We start from the raw sequence: 14,919 nt of genomic DNA on the forward strand, positions 1-14,919 counted from the left end.
ACAAGAGACGGTTGCAAAAGAGAGGTTATAAAAAATAAAGTTGTAGCTTTTTTTTCCATCTGCAAAGACAGATGGAAATGTGGACTTTTGAATTCCAGAGAGTAACGTCCCAAAACCTGATCTTTGTCTAGTTATTAGAACTTTTTAAAAATACTCGTCAAAATACGAATCAGTACCTCACACACTGTTGTCAGAGGCGTTACGCTTGGATATGTTAATCCTGGAAGTGTAAAACAAAAAGACCCCCGTTTTTCTTTTGCCACCTGCATAAATTGCCTGCCCTTGCCGGCGCCGGGTCTGCGCTGTCACCTTCTACAGAATGGACGTTGTTAAAACCGGCGAATGTGACAAAGATGTCACCTCTCCTACCTGTTTCTCTGAAAGCTTTTGTACAACTTTTAAAGCACGAAAAATAACCTCGAAATCAAACTTCAGAGAGCGAGAGAAAAAAATAAGACGAGCATGAAGATCATTACCATGTCAGACAGTGAGAGGCAGACACACCAAATAGGATGTAAACAAAACACAAGAGGGGACAAGACATGTAATGGCATCCAGTAGGCGTGTCAGTAATGATGTGATCTCTCAGCCAGTGCTTTCTGCACAACTGCGCTTGGCCGTGTTGTGGGCTGCGGTGGTGCGAGCTGATGTTTTATTTGGAGTGGAGCAGCCTAATGAGCAGCAGGCAGAGGTCAGGAACATAGCGCCCACCGCTCTGCTATCTGATTACCATACCAAAACATATCTGTGTGTGTTTACTCATCTATCAGTTTGGCTGAGTGTGTATGCATGTCTCACTCGCCTCATATTGCTGTTGGGAAATCTGCCTCTTCGCATCCCAAACACACATGCACACACACACCGTCCGATGGGCACTTCAGTAATGAGGAGCGAGGAATCAAAGTCAAAAGAGCCACAGTGCTGCACTCTGAGCGGGGTGAAAAGAGAAAGAAAAGGAAGGAAGAGAAGTCAGCGAGGTGGGGAGGGATGGGAAAACGAAGAAGGGATGACGGAAGGCTGGCGCAGGTGTCCTTAGACCGCCCGGGAACTTCTGACACCTTATCTCCAAGACTGACGTTGGTGCAGCAATTAGTCCTCTGCCGTGCTCTCCACTGTCTGCCCCGGCACTTTGTGTCCTGCCTGTAGAAGAGCCTTAAAAGCACACAAATGAGAAATAGGCTGCATGTCTCTGCATGCAGTCTTGCACGAGTCCACAGGCCTGAATCCGGAGATAAACCCGCTCAAATCATTTTTATCTTTCTTTATGCACATTATGTGTATATATGCGATTGCAAGTTTGCTCTCTGTGTTGGCCTCCGTCATTGCTGATTTTAAGGTGAGATTAAAAAACGAAGGAGAAAAGAAATGACAGGTGTAGCATTACTTTTCCCTCATGTTCCCATTCAAGCCTGAGCCTCTCTGTCCTTTTCATCCCCAACTCCCGCTCACTCTCTCCATCACTCAGGTGCTGGACATTGTACGTACCAATGTGCGCTCAGTGCTGCAGCGGATCTGGAAGGAGCCGGACGTGGAGAGCCTTCACCTCTACCGGCTTTTTAATCGCGTCTTCAACAGGCTGCTGTGGAGCCACGGCCAGGGCATGTGGAACTGCTTCTCCAACACCGGGTAGGTCCAGTCGGAGCCAGGTGATGGACTGGGTTCGGCCACAGCTGTGCGGCCACAGTTGTTGCAACTGTGTGCAGTCAACTGGTCTCTGAAATTGCTTCAAAGATGGGAGCAGTTCTGGGACCAGTCGCAGTCATCAAACTGACTTTGATGCATTGAGCTGTTTGAGTAAACAGAGTCAAGTTGGCATTTCTGTGTAATGTGTTTGCGATAATGCCACAATTAACTGTGATACACCTATTGCAAAACAGACAGACACGGCTTCTTACCTAAATCACTGTTTTTTCACTTTGCAAACAACAACATGTTAACATTCTTATGCAGCTTCACTTTTCACATAGTAAATCTGCAACAGGATTTAGAGCTACACCAGTTTTTCACACTTATTAAATATTTCTGACTGAATATTCTGATTTCCTGTGGCTCCCCTGCTGCATTCTCGCCGCTCCATTTAAAATATTCTGGAAATGCTCCTGGCTCGAAAGTCTGAGTAAAAAAGCGAAACGACAGAGCCAAAGTTTGGGGATTTTTTGCTCACAGCTTTGAGACATCCAGCTGTGTGAATTACGGACTGCTTCCCTCTCCTTCCAAAGGAATAAACACTCAACGCGGCAACTATCACTCGCATCTTGAGTGCAAAATAAGAAATGCTTTACGGTGTTAAACTTTGTGCAAATTACAGTAAGTTTTCTGCCATAAATGTTTCATTATTTCATGGAGTGGAGGTGTTGCGCTCTTTGACTCCAGCTGGTCACAATAATTTTCTGTGTTTATAAATTAAATGGAAATTAATTGCAAAGTTTGTGGCTGCCTCACACCAGGTGACCTGTGCTTCTAAAGACTGAGTTTGAGGTTTCTGCACACTGAACCTCTGGGCAACCAGAGTGTCAACGCAACTGCTTACAGTGGATCCCAGCCAGCAAAGAAATTCAATGCGATCAGTCTGTAGTGTTTGTCGGAGGCTGCTGTCCTATTTTTACTCTGCTGTGACTGAGGCCTTAGAATGACAAAGGGGTTATTGGTAGGTAAGTTTGGGTGTTTGGGCGAATATATCGACTGTGGTCGACGGGTTTTACAAGGAACATTTATTTATTTAAGTAAGTTTGTTGATAATGTTGGTTGAAGCAGTCAACAGAAATAAATAATACCGCTGTTTTAACGGCACCCTCCTCAGAGTGCGCCCAAACGTAGCAGCGATTCATTTACTCAAACTCATGACAGAAAGAAAGAACAGCTGTAGCCAATGTTCAGAAAAAAGCGTTTTATTTAAATAACAAAACACACAATGGTGGGGAGGGAAACAAAGACAAACTGGCTTCTTTTTTCTGCTGTACCCTGTTTACAGGCCGATCCAGTGTTCATCTGTCTGACACACTCGACCAAACAACAAGTTAAAAATCGAAACGTCTCTTCCAGCTGCGATGTAACGTTAAGTCTCAAATAAATAAATAAATAAATAAAGGAATAATCCAAAAAGTAGCTTCACTCCCTCCAAACAAAACTTCAATTCTTTGACAGGAAAACAAGCATGTTTCCTGTTTACTGCAATGTTTGCGGAGGTGGTTGACAATATTGCCGGCGGTGTTGAACATGCGTCCTGGAGGTGTGCTTGTGGCTGGTATACAAGGATATTTCCGTGACATCACTGGGCGATGCATTGTCCAGACCAGTGGATCGTCTTCTCCGTCTACGACCTCCTCGCTGAGCTAGCAGTCTGTTTCTATCTGCGCCTTCGCCTCCAGTCTGTAATTGGGCAATTCGTTCGTCCATGTTTGGACTTCTTCTGTGTTCTAAACGTGCAAATCAGTCCGTGCATGATTGCATTGCTCCGTCCATCAAAATGTCTGTGCATGTGCAAATGTATCGCCTGTCGTCGGTTATTGGACTGACGATTGTCAATTGGAGAATTTTTACATTTCACCCAAACTTATTGGAAGCGAGCTAGCTCATCCACCCTGGTGCAATTTTATATTTCAAGGTAGAAAACCTCCTAGAAAGAGACTGGATGGACAGAAACAACTTGAAGATAAGTTGCAGAAGCAAAAAAGAAAAGAAGTAATTAATTGATGAAGAAATCTCTGCACAGAATCACTAAAATCACACATCGGATCTTTTATTGAAATAAAATTCAGGTTGAAAATCTATATTTACTGACATCCATCCACTGCGTAATTTCTCTCTAAACGGGCACTAAAAAGATCAACCTCTTGAAGGCTGCATACACACCAAATATCAAAGTCAAACGTCAGTTGTGTGCATGGATCCAACAAGCAGGTTTTATTGCAGACGCACACAGAGCGGTGCTACAACGGAGATAAACAGACAATTGTTGCTGATATTATTTCCACTGATGCTAAAATGGCTCTTTCAGCTGAGCGTGCTCCGGGGTCATGCGAAAAAAATGATCAGTAAAAACGAATCTACGCACCTCTGAATGAAACCAGCCTCGTACCTATAATGTAACATCAACTTAGACGGTAAGCAATTACTTAAATCAGGACTTAAAAAAGAGACTTTGAAAAATTGCCCGTGTTATCAGAAAGAAGTCGCCTGAATGAATGGAAATGCTCGGGGAGTCTAATTCTTCAGAAACAACACAAACAAGTGATTACGCTGCAGGCCAATTACACTTACTTTATTCATTGCATAATGTCACTCTTCCATCTCCATAACTAGAGGTTCTTGCACTACACAATTTCCTTCATGTCCTTGAGCCCATTTTTCATCAATATATCAGTTTCACTGACAGCAGGGACAATTTGCCATTTTCTTTCAGTATGACTGCGGAAGAAATGGCAGCTGAATGACAGAGAATGAGTGACAGACCAACCAGACCTAACTGCACTTTCCTGAAAGCTTTTGGGCATGAAAGAAACATGTTAGTCTTTGTAGACAGGGTGCAGATTCAGGTCACAAATCTGGGCTGTTAATCAAGGCTTTTTCACTGGTGAGAGCAAGAAGAAAGCGAGGGGAGGGACAGAAGCAGGGAAGGTGAATGAAGGCCTCTGAGTTCCTTCACTTTAGGTTGTTATCTGATACTCTGAAGTTTTATTGTGCCTTTATTTATTTCTTTCTACGCTTCTTGAAGCGACAGAAGATGAATCCTCACAAGATGAATCACTGCGGTCACAGCTCACTTGATCATGTCAGGAAGACGCACCGTCCAGTTTCCACTTGCTTAAACACGCAAAAAGTAGACACGCATACCTACAGTGGGAAAATACATTTTTATTCCACGAGACATGTCAGACACTTTACTTGCAGTGCAATTATTTTGTTTCCTGTAAAAGCCTGACTTGTTACCCTCTTATTCTAGTGTGCCTACATTTAAGTATTCGTAACTATAATTATGCTGTAATTTCAAATAAAATACATTGAAATTCCATTAATAACAGGGGAATTATGCCCTTAGCCGTGGGTTATATTATCAAGTGTTACTGAATTTTCATCTGTTTGAATCTCAGTGATCTCGACCTGCTGAACATTTTCCAAGTGCAATCATTTAGGAAGGAAGTCACCTACTACTAGTGCATCTACTAGGAGGCTGAGGGGTAACGCTGGTGGCTGCCAGTATCTTTGTCTCTTCTGGGATAAAGGTGTGACTTCCTCACATCTCGCATCTCCAGAGAAGAAAGACAGCAGCTGGACAACTCCAAACTTTTATTTGCAGGAATTTGACCGATGGCTGTCTACGTTTCGGGTCTTGAAGAGCCCTGAAGATGATGCACCACCGACCATTCACACAAAATCTTCCCCGCAGCGTGGTGCAGAGGTGTGGAGGGCTGAGTGTGTTTGTTTGTGCGTTAAAATGTTGCCACAGTCAATAACTCTGCTCCCTCCTTCAGTTTAAAATCGAATTTTGACTTCCACTACTGATTGCAGCTTTCCTTACAAACTACTGTATACGGGGATCCACTGAAACTCTTCCTGGTGTACTAAATAATATGTAGTAATGATTCTGGACACATAGCCTCTATTCATTCACTCGACTGACCACTTCTGCTCTCGCTTTTTCTCATCCGTCTGTCCCAGTCTGAACGTGGTGTTTACAGACAGTAACCGATAATTCCTGCTGTATTTCTGAAAGTAAGCAAACATTTTATTTTTTTTATTTTTACTGTGTGATCGCACAGTCAGTCTCAGGCCGGCTAAAACGCTCCGAGTGCTCGACCAATCAAACATTTTTATCGCTTCAAGCTCCAACCCCAGAGGACCTGAACTTTCAGAAAATACTACCTTCCCAGGGCTTTTAGGGGGCTAAACTAATTACCCCAGAACTTAATTTAGACCTGGTTCCCTGTGGTTGAAACATGTTGAATTCCTTCAAAAAGTGCTGCTCCCTGGTGAAAGCTCCCGTTTTATGGAAGTGTGGCTAGAGAAAAAGTGGAGGAGCGACCGAGTGAGAAAGAGACGGTAAAAAGAGAGCAGAGAGATTGGGCAGAAGGGCTATTGGCTCATGTGGCTCATGAGGATTAGCCAACCCTAGCCTCAGCCACCCCCATCATGCTGCACCCCGTCCAGCTTTTGTCTGATCACAGCCTGCCCAGGATCATCCAGCTAGCTTGCTAGCCTATCGTCTGGCCCCTCCCTACAGCGGGCCACGGCCCCAACACGGATGAACCCAACAGGGGGCCCTGATATCACATGGAGACAGTGAAGCGGCGCACCTCGGATAGCACACGCCAAATCCAAGGGGAAGCGCTCCCCCCGCAACCTCCTCTCGGTCTGTTGTTTGATATTTTATCTGAGGGACTTAACAACAATCAAACAGCCTCGCAGCTATTGTTGCTGATGAATTCAACAGGCTTTGAAAACGACTTTGAGGAAGAGAATGGAAACGCACACTGTTTTGAACCCTTTCAGAGGAGCCACCCCCACCTCCCAAGAAGTGAAACGGGGTAGACATCAAAAGTACCCCCCGGGGTTGTGTTCCTCAGTTGTTGAGGCTCTCTCACAGTCAGGGGTATGTCCGGGGTTGTAACGGGGGTTAACTGTACCAGGATTTGTTTTATCCCCCTCAGTGTGTCTGTCTTCCTGTATGTCTGCGCTGTGTACGCACGCATGGAGAGGGAAAGGCTGCGTGTTTGTATGTGGTTATCATGCGTACACTAGACACTGTACATTAAAATGATTCTTTTTAGATGCCATTGACATCCAGCTGGTAATTTTGTGCCTGGAGGGAGACCGAATCGGCTCGACAAAGACTTATAGGGAACTAATTTAACAACAACGCTGTCATTACATTGTGCAAGCAACATTGACTTCATAATGATGAGTTAAAGCGAAAAAGAAGAATTTAAATATATATATGTGTGTGTGTGTGTGTGTGTTAAACTACTTCTCTCTGCTCTGCAGTTCATCTTGGGAGACCATCTTCAGCAAGAGCAGTGAGGTGGTGTCACCCCAGGAGCTGCAGTGCTGTCGCAGGCTGGTCCAGCTGTGCCGAGACTGCCTGTTGGTCGTCTACAAGTTTGTCTCAGAGTCTCGCGGTTCTTTGACCGGACTCAGCCCGGAGTGGGATGACACCAGGTGAGATGGACATCCGAGCATTTCAGCTGTATTTTTGAAAGATTCTTCTAGCTTCCCGCTGCCACAGAGAGCTAATTATCCATCCTCCATACTGTATAAGATCTGAGGGTGTTCAAATGTCATAGGTATCCTCGTGCACAATGTTGAGATTAACTCCTGCAAAGAAAATTGAATTGAACTGTTTAAAAAAATGGTAATGGATTGGTCCAGGAGGCATCTTTAGAAATGGGTCTCAAATTCATTATTATTACAGTTAATTACCAGCAACAGTTTAGCCATAATGGTATCGCAACAAATTAAAGGAATTAGACATTATTTGCTCTGCACATCTCTCCACTGGGCTTCGGAACAAAGACACTTATTTCAGTGTCTTCCTCCAATCTTTAGGTGTAGCTGGAAACTTGTTAAAGCACCTATTAATAAACTTACAACTCTGACAAAAACCCACTGAAACTGATTAAAGTCACTGATACAGACAGAAAAAGACTCTGATTTAAAATTTCCAGCCCTATCATCATCATACCTCTGTCAGAAAACATTTGCTCTCTCGCCTCCGCAGAGCCTTAAAGACATCATCTTCATTAGGAGACCCTGATAAAAACAAACAAGCAAAAAAAAGAAAAAATCAGCCTCATTCTGTTTTTTAAGGTTGATCCCCGCAGGAGACAGCAGCTTGGGTTTGTAATGAGTGAACTTTTAAATCACATATGCTTTGGGCTGGCAGACAGGGAGGGAGCTGGGTCGGCAGTGGGAGAGAGGGAGTGTGCTGTTAACAGGAAATAATGGCCCACAGATTAGCGCTCAGGTTAGCCCGGGGCCCCTCGAGGCCTGCTTAATTCAATTAGACCCCAGATGAGCCTGTGCAGCAAATGACCTTACGAGAGAGAGCTCCTTATTTCCTGGGGCCTCACTTTACATGATTCATAACTCTTGCGCATATTTTAACAGGCTATCACTTTGCACCTACTGTATAAAAACCTCAGCTGTTAAAAAAGTATTAAGGGTTTGTGTATGGTTGAAGAGCCGGTTTAGGTTTTGACTATCCTGCTCGTGTTTTTTCTTAACTCAGTTTGTTCAGATGTGATAACGCGATGAAATAACTAACAACTAGAATTCATAGCTCCATCAAGCCCAGTGTGTCCATATACTCGCTGTAGGTATCCTTTAAGCACGCGTTGGTGTGTCTCTCCCTATTTCTTGTGTCTATATATGTCTGTGTAAAAAAAGCTTCCCATTTGCTGCTGGACCAACCTCTACCCATGGCTCCACTCCTGCTGCTGTCGCTGCCGCTTCCTCCTCCTCCTCCGTCTCTTCGCCCCTCGATGCAGGTCTCTGCTTGGTTTAGTTCTGCTAAACCCCCGCCCCCCCTCCCTTTCCCCACCATCTTCCAGCACTGTCCCTACTCACTGCTTTCTGCTGCCTCCACCACCCTCACAGCTGTAACACAGGCTTGATCCCACTTGCCCAGAGATGGTTGTTTTGGCTGCACAACCAACAGTCTAGCATGGTCTCCTCTTCTGTCCCTCACTAGCATTTAATAAATAAGCCACGCTGAGATTAATTGATACGGCAAAAGAACAGGATGTGTTTTAAATGCTCAAATAGAGCAAAACGGTGACAAAGTGTGTTCAGAGGGAAAGAGGCGTATTCAGACTGTTTGGAGCTCTGCTGGTCAACCCCGCAACCATTCGGCCAGCTTGCAGCGCATCATCCTTTTTTAACCACATGCTTTACAACTGCGCCTTTCACTCAGTGCTTTTTATCAAGAGCATCTCACCCCGAGTGCATTTTCAGTACGAGTGGCCTCGGCGGGAGCCGAGCGTCTCACCTGCACCGCATCAGTGCCATGATCAACCCTAAGCACCCCTCTCTTCTTGTCACAAGAAGGCAGCAATTGGCTCGGCTTCACATGGCGTGGCTTGCAGTTTCACGGCACAAGTGGCTCGCATCTCTCCATCAGGCATGCAGGGGACAGTTGCAACCCACCACCACTTCAGATAGCTGAGAAGCAATTAGGATTATTTTGTCATTGATGCATAAGCTTTTTATGAGAGGGTAAATTGTGTGTGTATGAGAGCGCGTGGGTGTGCATGCACATGTCATGTGACTGTTACACAACGATCATCAGTCCCTCTTCAGTAACTCGCACTCCACTAACCTCCAACTACTTTTCCTTTGCTCTGTTCCCATCCAGCTGCACAGGAAATTTGGAGGATATGTCACTGTTTGATTGAGTTTATCTGTTTTTAAAGCAACATCTTCCACAAAAAGTGGAATTCACGCTAAACTTTGGAAGGTGCTTGCTTTATTTTCTTGGTGATGCGACATCAGCTGGACTAAACACACTGCATCTTTGCATGGCAGACAGATTGTGGATTTTGCTTAAATGAATATTTGCATCACACAAGTAATGACCATTATGCCTAAACATTAGAATGTGGTTAATGGTTGCTTTAATCGAGACTTTTAAATAAATACATTGTTACTAATTACTTTACAATAATAAACTGAAGCTTTCAGAACTTTTCAGGCCTGAATTAGAAAAATGAAATACACTCATCCACCTGCTGTTGTCAAAGACTGCAACACTGCAGTATAATAAGACCATATTCATTATTGACACTCATATTTCTTATTCCTCAAAGGCTTTTAAGGACATGTTTTTCATAGAATGATCCATTTGTATTGGGCTTTCCTTTTTAAATCTTATAGATAGCTATGATGGCCTCAAACACTTTGCTATGCAACATTTAAATGAGTTTTGTACTGTAAATTCAACCCACTGTCTCATGTGCGTGCACACACATACACCAGCCTTTGTCACACATCAGCGTTGATCGGGTCCACGGGGTCTCCATTGTTGACCACACCTGCCTGCTCAAGTTCAAGCATCCTCCCCGTGAGAAGTGCCCCGATCAGGTGTGTCAACAGCCTGGCGGGGTTATAGGCAAGTCCTTCGTCCTGTGTGGGCAGATGAGAAGAAGTAGCCAAATAGCCCCACTAATGACTTTCTTGTTAAGCTTGGAATTGCTGTCAATACCCAAAGACAATTTTCCCATGATGACAAAAGTTTCAGATCCTATTAACTTTCATTTGTCTGAAAACTGTGGCAGTAATTAGGGTTAATTGGGGTGTGGAGCTGAATGAGGGCTGCAGATAACCTTCAAGCCTCTTTTGTACCTCTTATTTCTGATTGCATCAGCTATCGCAGCAGTCTCCTTCTCCTTCCTCAGTCATGGTGTTTTGTTTTGTCGGGGCCTCTGTCATTTCACTGCGGCAGTCGAATTTTGATGGAGGACTTAAGATCGGCCTGTCAGGAGGAACTGCACTAGATTGTAGCATTGCATGTATGGATTGGTGCATAGAGTGTGTGCCTGTCAATTGATGAATTGAAGTAAAGCACAAGTGCATGAATGAGCCGCAACCCACTGGCTTTCAAGCATGCACATTGTTGCCAAGACCTTCTTAACAATCAAACAGAGGACAAACCTGGAAGAAGCTGAACGAGGGTCCAATTAAATGCAGCCTGCAGAGATGACAGCCATTTGGACATGAGAAGATCCCCCCCTCATCTCACCCCATCTCACCCCTTGCCAGTATCACCACAGTGATTCTTTTTATGAGCTGAATATTCTCAAAGTGACTAGCCGAGGATCTCGGAGAACACACACTTGGCCCCTAATGAATGTTCAGTATTCAATTTTCTTATCTTTTTTTCCTCCCTCGTGTCTTTTCTTGGAGTTTACAGCAAAAACTTTGGAAACGAACTGAAGCGTGACACTGCAAAGCTACAGAATTCCCGGTGGATGTAGGGTGAATCTTTACATGTTTTAAGGTGTCGAGCACAGAGAGGAGAAACATAAGTAAAGCAGGAGTTAATCCAAAGGGTGGCACCCAACACCGTGCTATAAAATCGTTAGAAGGCTCTTTTAAGAGCGCACTTTGAGCTACCTGCTGGGAACGGATGTGAAAGGCCGAGAGCAGAGCGTATCCTGCGAACCTCTCTGGCGTTTAAGTGGAGAACTTTGAGATGAAGTGTCGGACTGAGCCATTGTTCAGCCGAGTCCAGTCACAGATGAAGATGATGTGCTGGAGGGATACCTGCGGCCCACTTGAAGCCGTTTCAAGGACACTCTCATTGGAGTAAATCAAGTTAATTTGAATCCCTCCTAACTCTCCTGGGTCTGGGGCTGTGTTGAAACAGATGCCCTTAGCGACATGCTTTTTTTTTTTCCTCCCCTTTTCCGGTCGACTTCAGAAGAAGCTGCTCAGCTAATTTGTCCAAGAGCTATTTCACAAGAAACGAGGGCTGTCAGAGAAAAAGTGTGCTATCGCTGCTCTGGCTTAAAAGGAGATATTATTTCTTCGCTCTGTAATCCTCAGCGCCAGTGGCTCCCTTTTGATTAGATTGTCACATCTTAAGAGCTTCCATGGGGACCGTTCCCTTTGACCATTGTACTCATTTAACTAAACGAATATTAGATGTATTTTTATTATTAGCTTAGGATTTTTGCCACGGATATAGCAATAAGATCGCATAATGTCTCATATCACAATATGAATGTGTGCTGGGAAAGCCCATAAATGTAAATCTTGTTCTAAGCGATCAGTCTAGAAGAATCCAAGCATCCCGTCTCATGTCTTCTGAACGCTACCCTAACATTTGCATAACCTTCAGTTAACCTTGTCCAGGATCCCGATCATCTCATCTGACATTTCTCTGACAACCATACCTGACTCATTTCCCTTAACTAAGGAAGATGGAAGCAGGGTTCAGCCCTCGCCTTGACTCAACCTGACACTGGTCTCATTCTCAGGTACTGGAACGCTGTTAGCAGGAGCTGCCTCACTGCTCTGTCTCGGTGGAAGGTGTCATAGAAAAGTCTTAGAAAGGTACTGACGCCTGTGCCTCGGAATGATAGGTGAGGATTTTATGTTCATGATACCAAATAATGTAAGGATCAAAGCTGAAAACCCCCAAAAAACAGTTGTACTGAGAGAAAAGACAGTGGGTATGAGGTCCATGATTTATTACTGTACGAGCAGATGCATAATTACTGCACATAACCTAATTAAACAGGACCGCAGCTAAGAGCTCTGTGTGTATGATACTTTAGATTTGGTACATTACACAAAACTGGAGCTGAAAAGATTAAAAGATTAGAACATAAATCATTATTTTGATAAACGCAAGAATCTCCAAGCAAAGAGAAGAAAGCCAAATGTTTATTATTTTCATCTTTTTCAATGTGAAGATTTTTTATTTGTTTGTTTTGGTTAAATGTGATTTAAAAAAGACTATTTGGGGCTTTTTGGACCGTTGAACAAACAAAACCAAACATCTGAAGATGCCATCTTGGTCCGTGGTGATATGTACAACTGGCGCTTTTTACTTTCTTCTGGAATTTTCTAAAAAAAAATAACGTAGCTGTTTTAACAAGTGCTGCAGTTCATACGGATCTCACAAGTCTCCAGTTTTTCATTTTTTCTACTCTTTTCCCTTTTCTTTCCTTTTCTTTCTTTTTAATCTTCAAACTTCCAAGCAAATATTAAAGTTGAATTGTGCAAATGGAGATGGTCATAAGTGGTAGAACCATTAATGAAAAGTTGGCTATATGCTGTCTCAGTGCCTACTCAGGCGCCCCGACCTCTAAATTGCGACCTTTGCATGACTAATCCTCTCATTATGTTCATCCTCTCTCCTAATCCCTCCGTCCCTCGCTCTTGTCCGTCTGTCCAGGTATCTGCTGCCAGTGACCTCCCAGTTCATCATGAAGTGGCCTTCGTCCAGCTTTGGCAGCATCTCCTCAGCCGTGCCACGCTCCCGTAACCTTTTTGCCGCCAGGATGGGCCACTTCTGAGGTCACCGTGGCAACCCTGGCCTTTTGACCTCCCCTCTCCTCCCCAACCTCGCCTCCCTTGACTTTTTTAGCCAAACCCAGATCTTAGGTGTCCTGTATAGATCTGAATTTGGTGCTGCTCTGGACCCCAGGTTGGGGCCTGGTTTTGGCCCAGTCTCCTTGTGGAAGATCAACAAAGCAAGGCTGGATGATTTGGGATCGCTAAAGGGAGCTGCTCACTCTGCTCAGCAGACCACCATTACCCTCAGTCCCCTCCCTCTAGCCCCTCGAATGCCAGGCGATGGGCTTGCCCCTCGTTTCTCATTGTAACTGCTGTATTATACTCACTGTACAGTTACAAGTCATGGTACTGTAAAAGAAAAGAATAACAAACACTAAAACAATGCAAGGATTATTTATTTATGTACTTATTTATTTTCTAAGGTTTTTCCATGACTGCAGTGAATGCTGATGCATAATGCACATGGACTAACAAAGCCATCCATCATTTAAATTAAAAAAAAAGTGGATGTACAAAACTTATTTTTGCCGACTATAATCAGTTATTTTGTTTCCATTTTCTGAAATGTTGAAATGTTATTTATTTCGTAACTTATAAGAGAGGCTTTATGTTAACAACGGTCACTTTATGTTCTCGCTTTTGGAGGTTTTTTGCAGTCCAGATGTGGTGCCCGGAGGACCCGAAAACGGGTCGCCTTTTGAATGCTAACGCTTCATGTTTTCCCTGTGTGATATTATTAAGTGCAGCACTATTGAGCAACACAACGGTTAGAATGTCAGTGTAGTAAAGCCGAGCCTGTTTGCCTCTTTAGAGAATGAGACGACTTTAATGCCACAGCATCAAGAGCCAAACCTCTCAGAGAGCGCACACCAGTTCCTAATATGCACTTTGCAGTTTGTAACAGAGAGAGAAGAGTGGCTGCACATTAGTAGTGCTTGCATGCCTAGATTTTAGTCCCTTTAGACTCTGATGTAGTGGTTAGACAAAGGAGCTGCGTTTGGAATATACTTGAAGTTCTGCGTTGACATTAATTATTCTCATCTTCTTTGTGTTTGGCTGCACTGAAAAGAAGACACTTCACTTTTATATTTGTCGTCTCGAGTTTGGATGCGTTAGGGATGACGAGGATCTGTTGCACGATTTAGAGATTGTTCGACACGCTGAATTACTTGGCTGATCTGTTCAAATGTATTGTACTGTAACAGCAGAGATTTGGCTGGGATGAGCAGCTACAGCCCCCCCCCCAACACCCACCACCGCACTGTAGTTGAGTGCTCGGGATTTCACAGATGTGCCAATAATACGCACGTCTGCATCATGTGTTGGTTGACTTTTATTTAAGGTTAATGTGTCATGAACTACTGTAAGCCTTCGGTTAAATGATTAAATGTTAATAGGGAGAAACATTGTGTCCATGTTTCGTAGTTTACTATGTGTACTAGCCCATGAGTTGATAACTAGAATTTCAAAGATGGTAGTCTGTACGCTACGGTGCGTTTTGTAACAGTTTTGACTAACAAGTGTAGCAGCAATGCTGCGCTAAATCTGCTCAAACTGAACTCTCCCCTCGTCCCCAGCATCCGTTCACAATGCCAAACATTTTTATTTTGCCTGATTGATTTGTCTTATTTAAGAGCCGGACTTTTTCATTGGAGGTATGAGATTTTTAATTTTACATAGCAATAAAATATTTAAACAAACTGATTTCACCTTTTTTCTCATTCATTAATATTATTATTACTTTTTTACACTATTTTAAAAAGTGGCAGTGTAGTTACAGATTGTGCTCTGCTTTCCTTTCCAATCAAATGTAGCCTTGGTGCTGAATTGGAAAAATTACAGAGAACGCAGATTAAATGGAAGATTGTGAAAAGGAGACGAAAAGTAAGCCGAGTATGACTT

General features: G+C 43.6%; 1 protein-coding gene across 3 annotated transcripts in view; it reads left to right on the forward strand.

Moving 5' to 3' along the window:
* The window catches only part of ttll7 (tubulin tyrosine ligase-like family, member 7), a 90,109-nt gene extending 75,396 nt beyond the window's left edge, over positions 1-14,713 (forward strand). The window contains exons 19-23 of one of the 3 annotated variants that reach the window (XM_005923399.3): positions 1,466-1,626; positions 6,982-7,155; positions 8,383-8,483; positions 11,973-12,077; positions 12,896-13,032. In XM_005923399.3, coding sequence (XP_005923461.1) covers positions 1,466-1,626; positions 6,982-7,155; positions 8,383-8,483; positions 11,973-12,055 — 519 coding nt within the window. In that variant the 3' untranslated portion in view covers positions 12,056-12,077; positions 12,896-13,032. Of the gene's footprint in view, positions 1-1,465; positions 1,627-6,981; positions 7,156-8,382; positions 8,484-11,972; positions 12,078-12,895 lie in introns of all 3 variants that reach the window. The other 2 variants (XM_005923401.3, XM_005923400.3) reach the window with 2 other exon arrangements.
* The last annotated feature ends 206 nt before the right edge of the window (positions 14,714-14,919 follow it).

The sequence above is a fragment of the Haplochromis burtoni genome, unplaced genomic scaffold (assembly GCF_018398535.1).
Source record: "Haplochromis burtoni strain Fernald_Lab_line unplaced genomic scaffold, NCSU_Asbu1 Contig_5, whole genome shotgun sequence".
In the NCBI taxonomy this organism is placed as follows: domain Eukaryota; kingdom Metazoa; phylum Chordata; class Actinopteri; order Cichliformes; family Cichlidae; genus Haplochromis; species Haplochromis burtoni.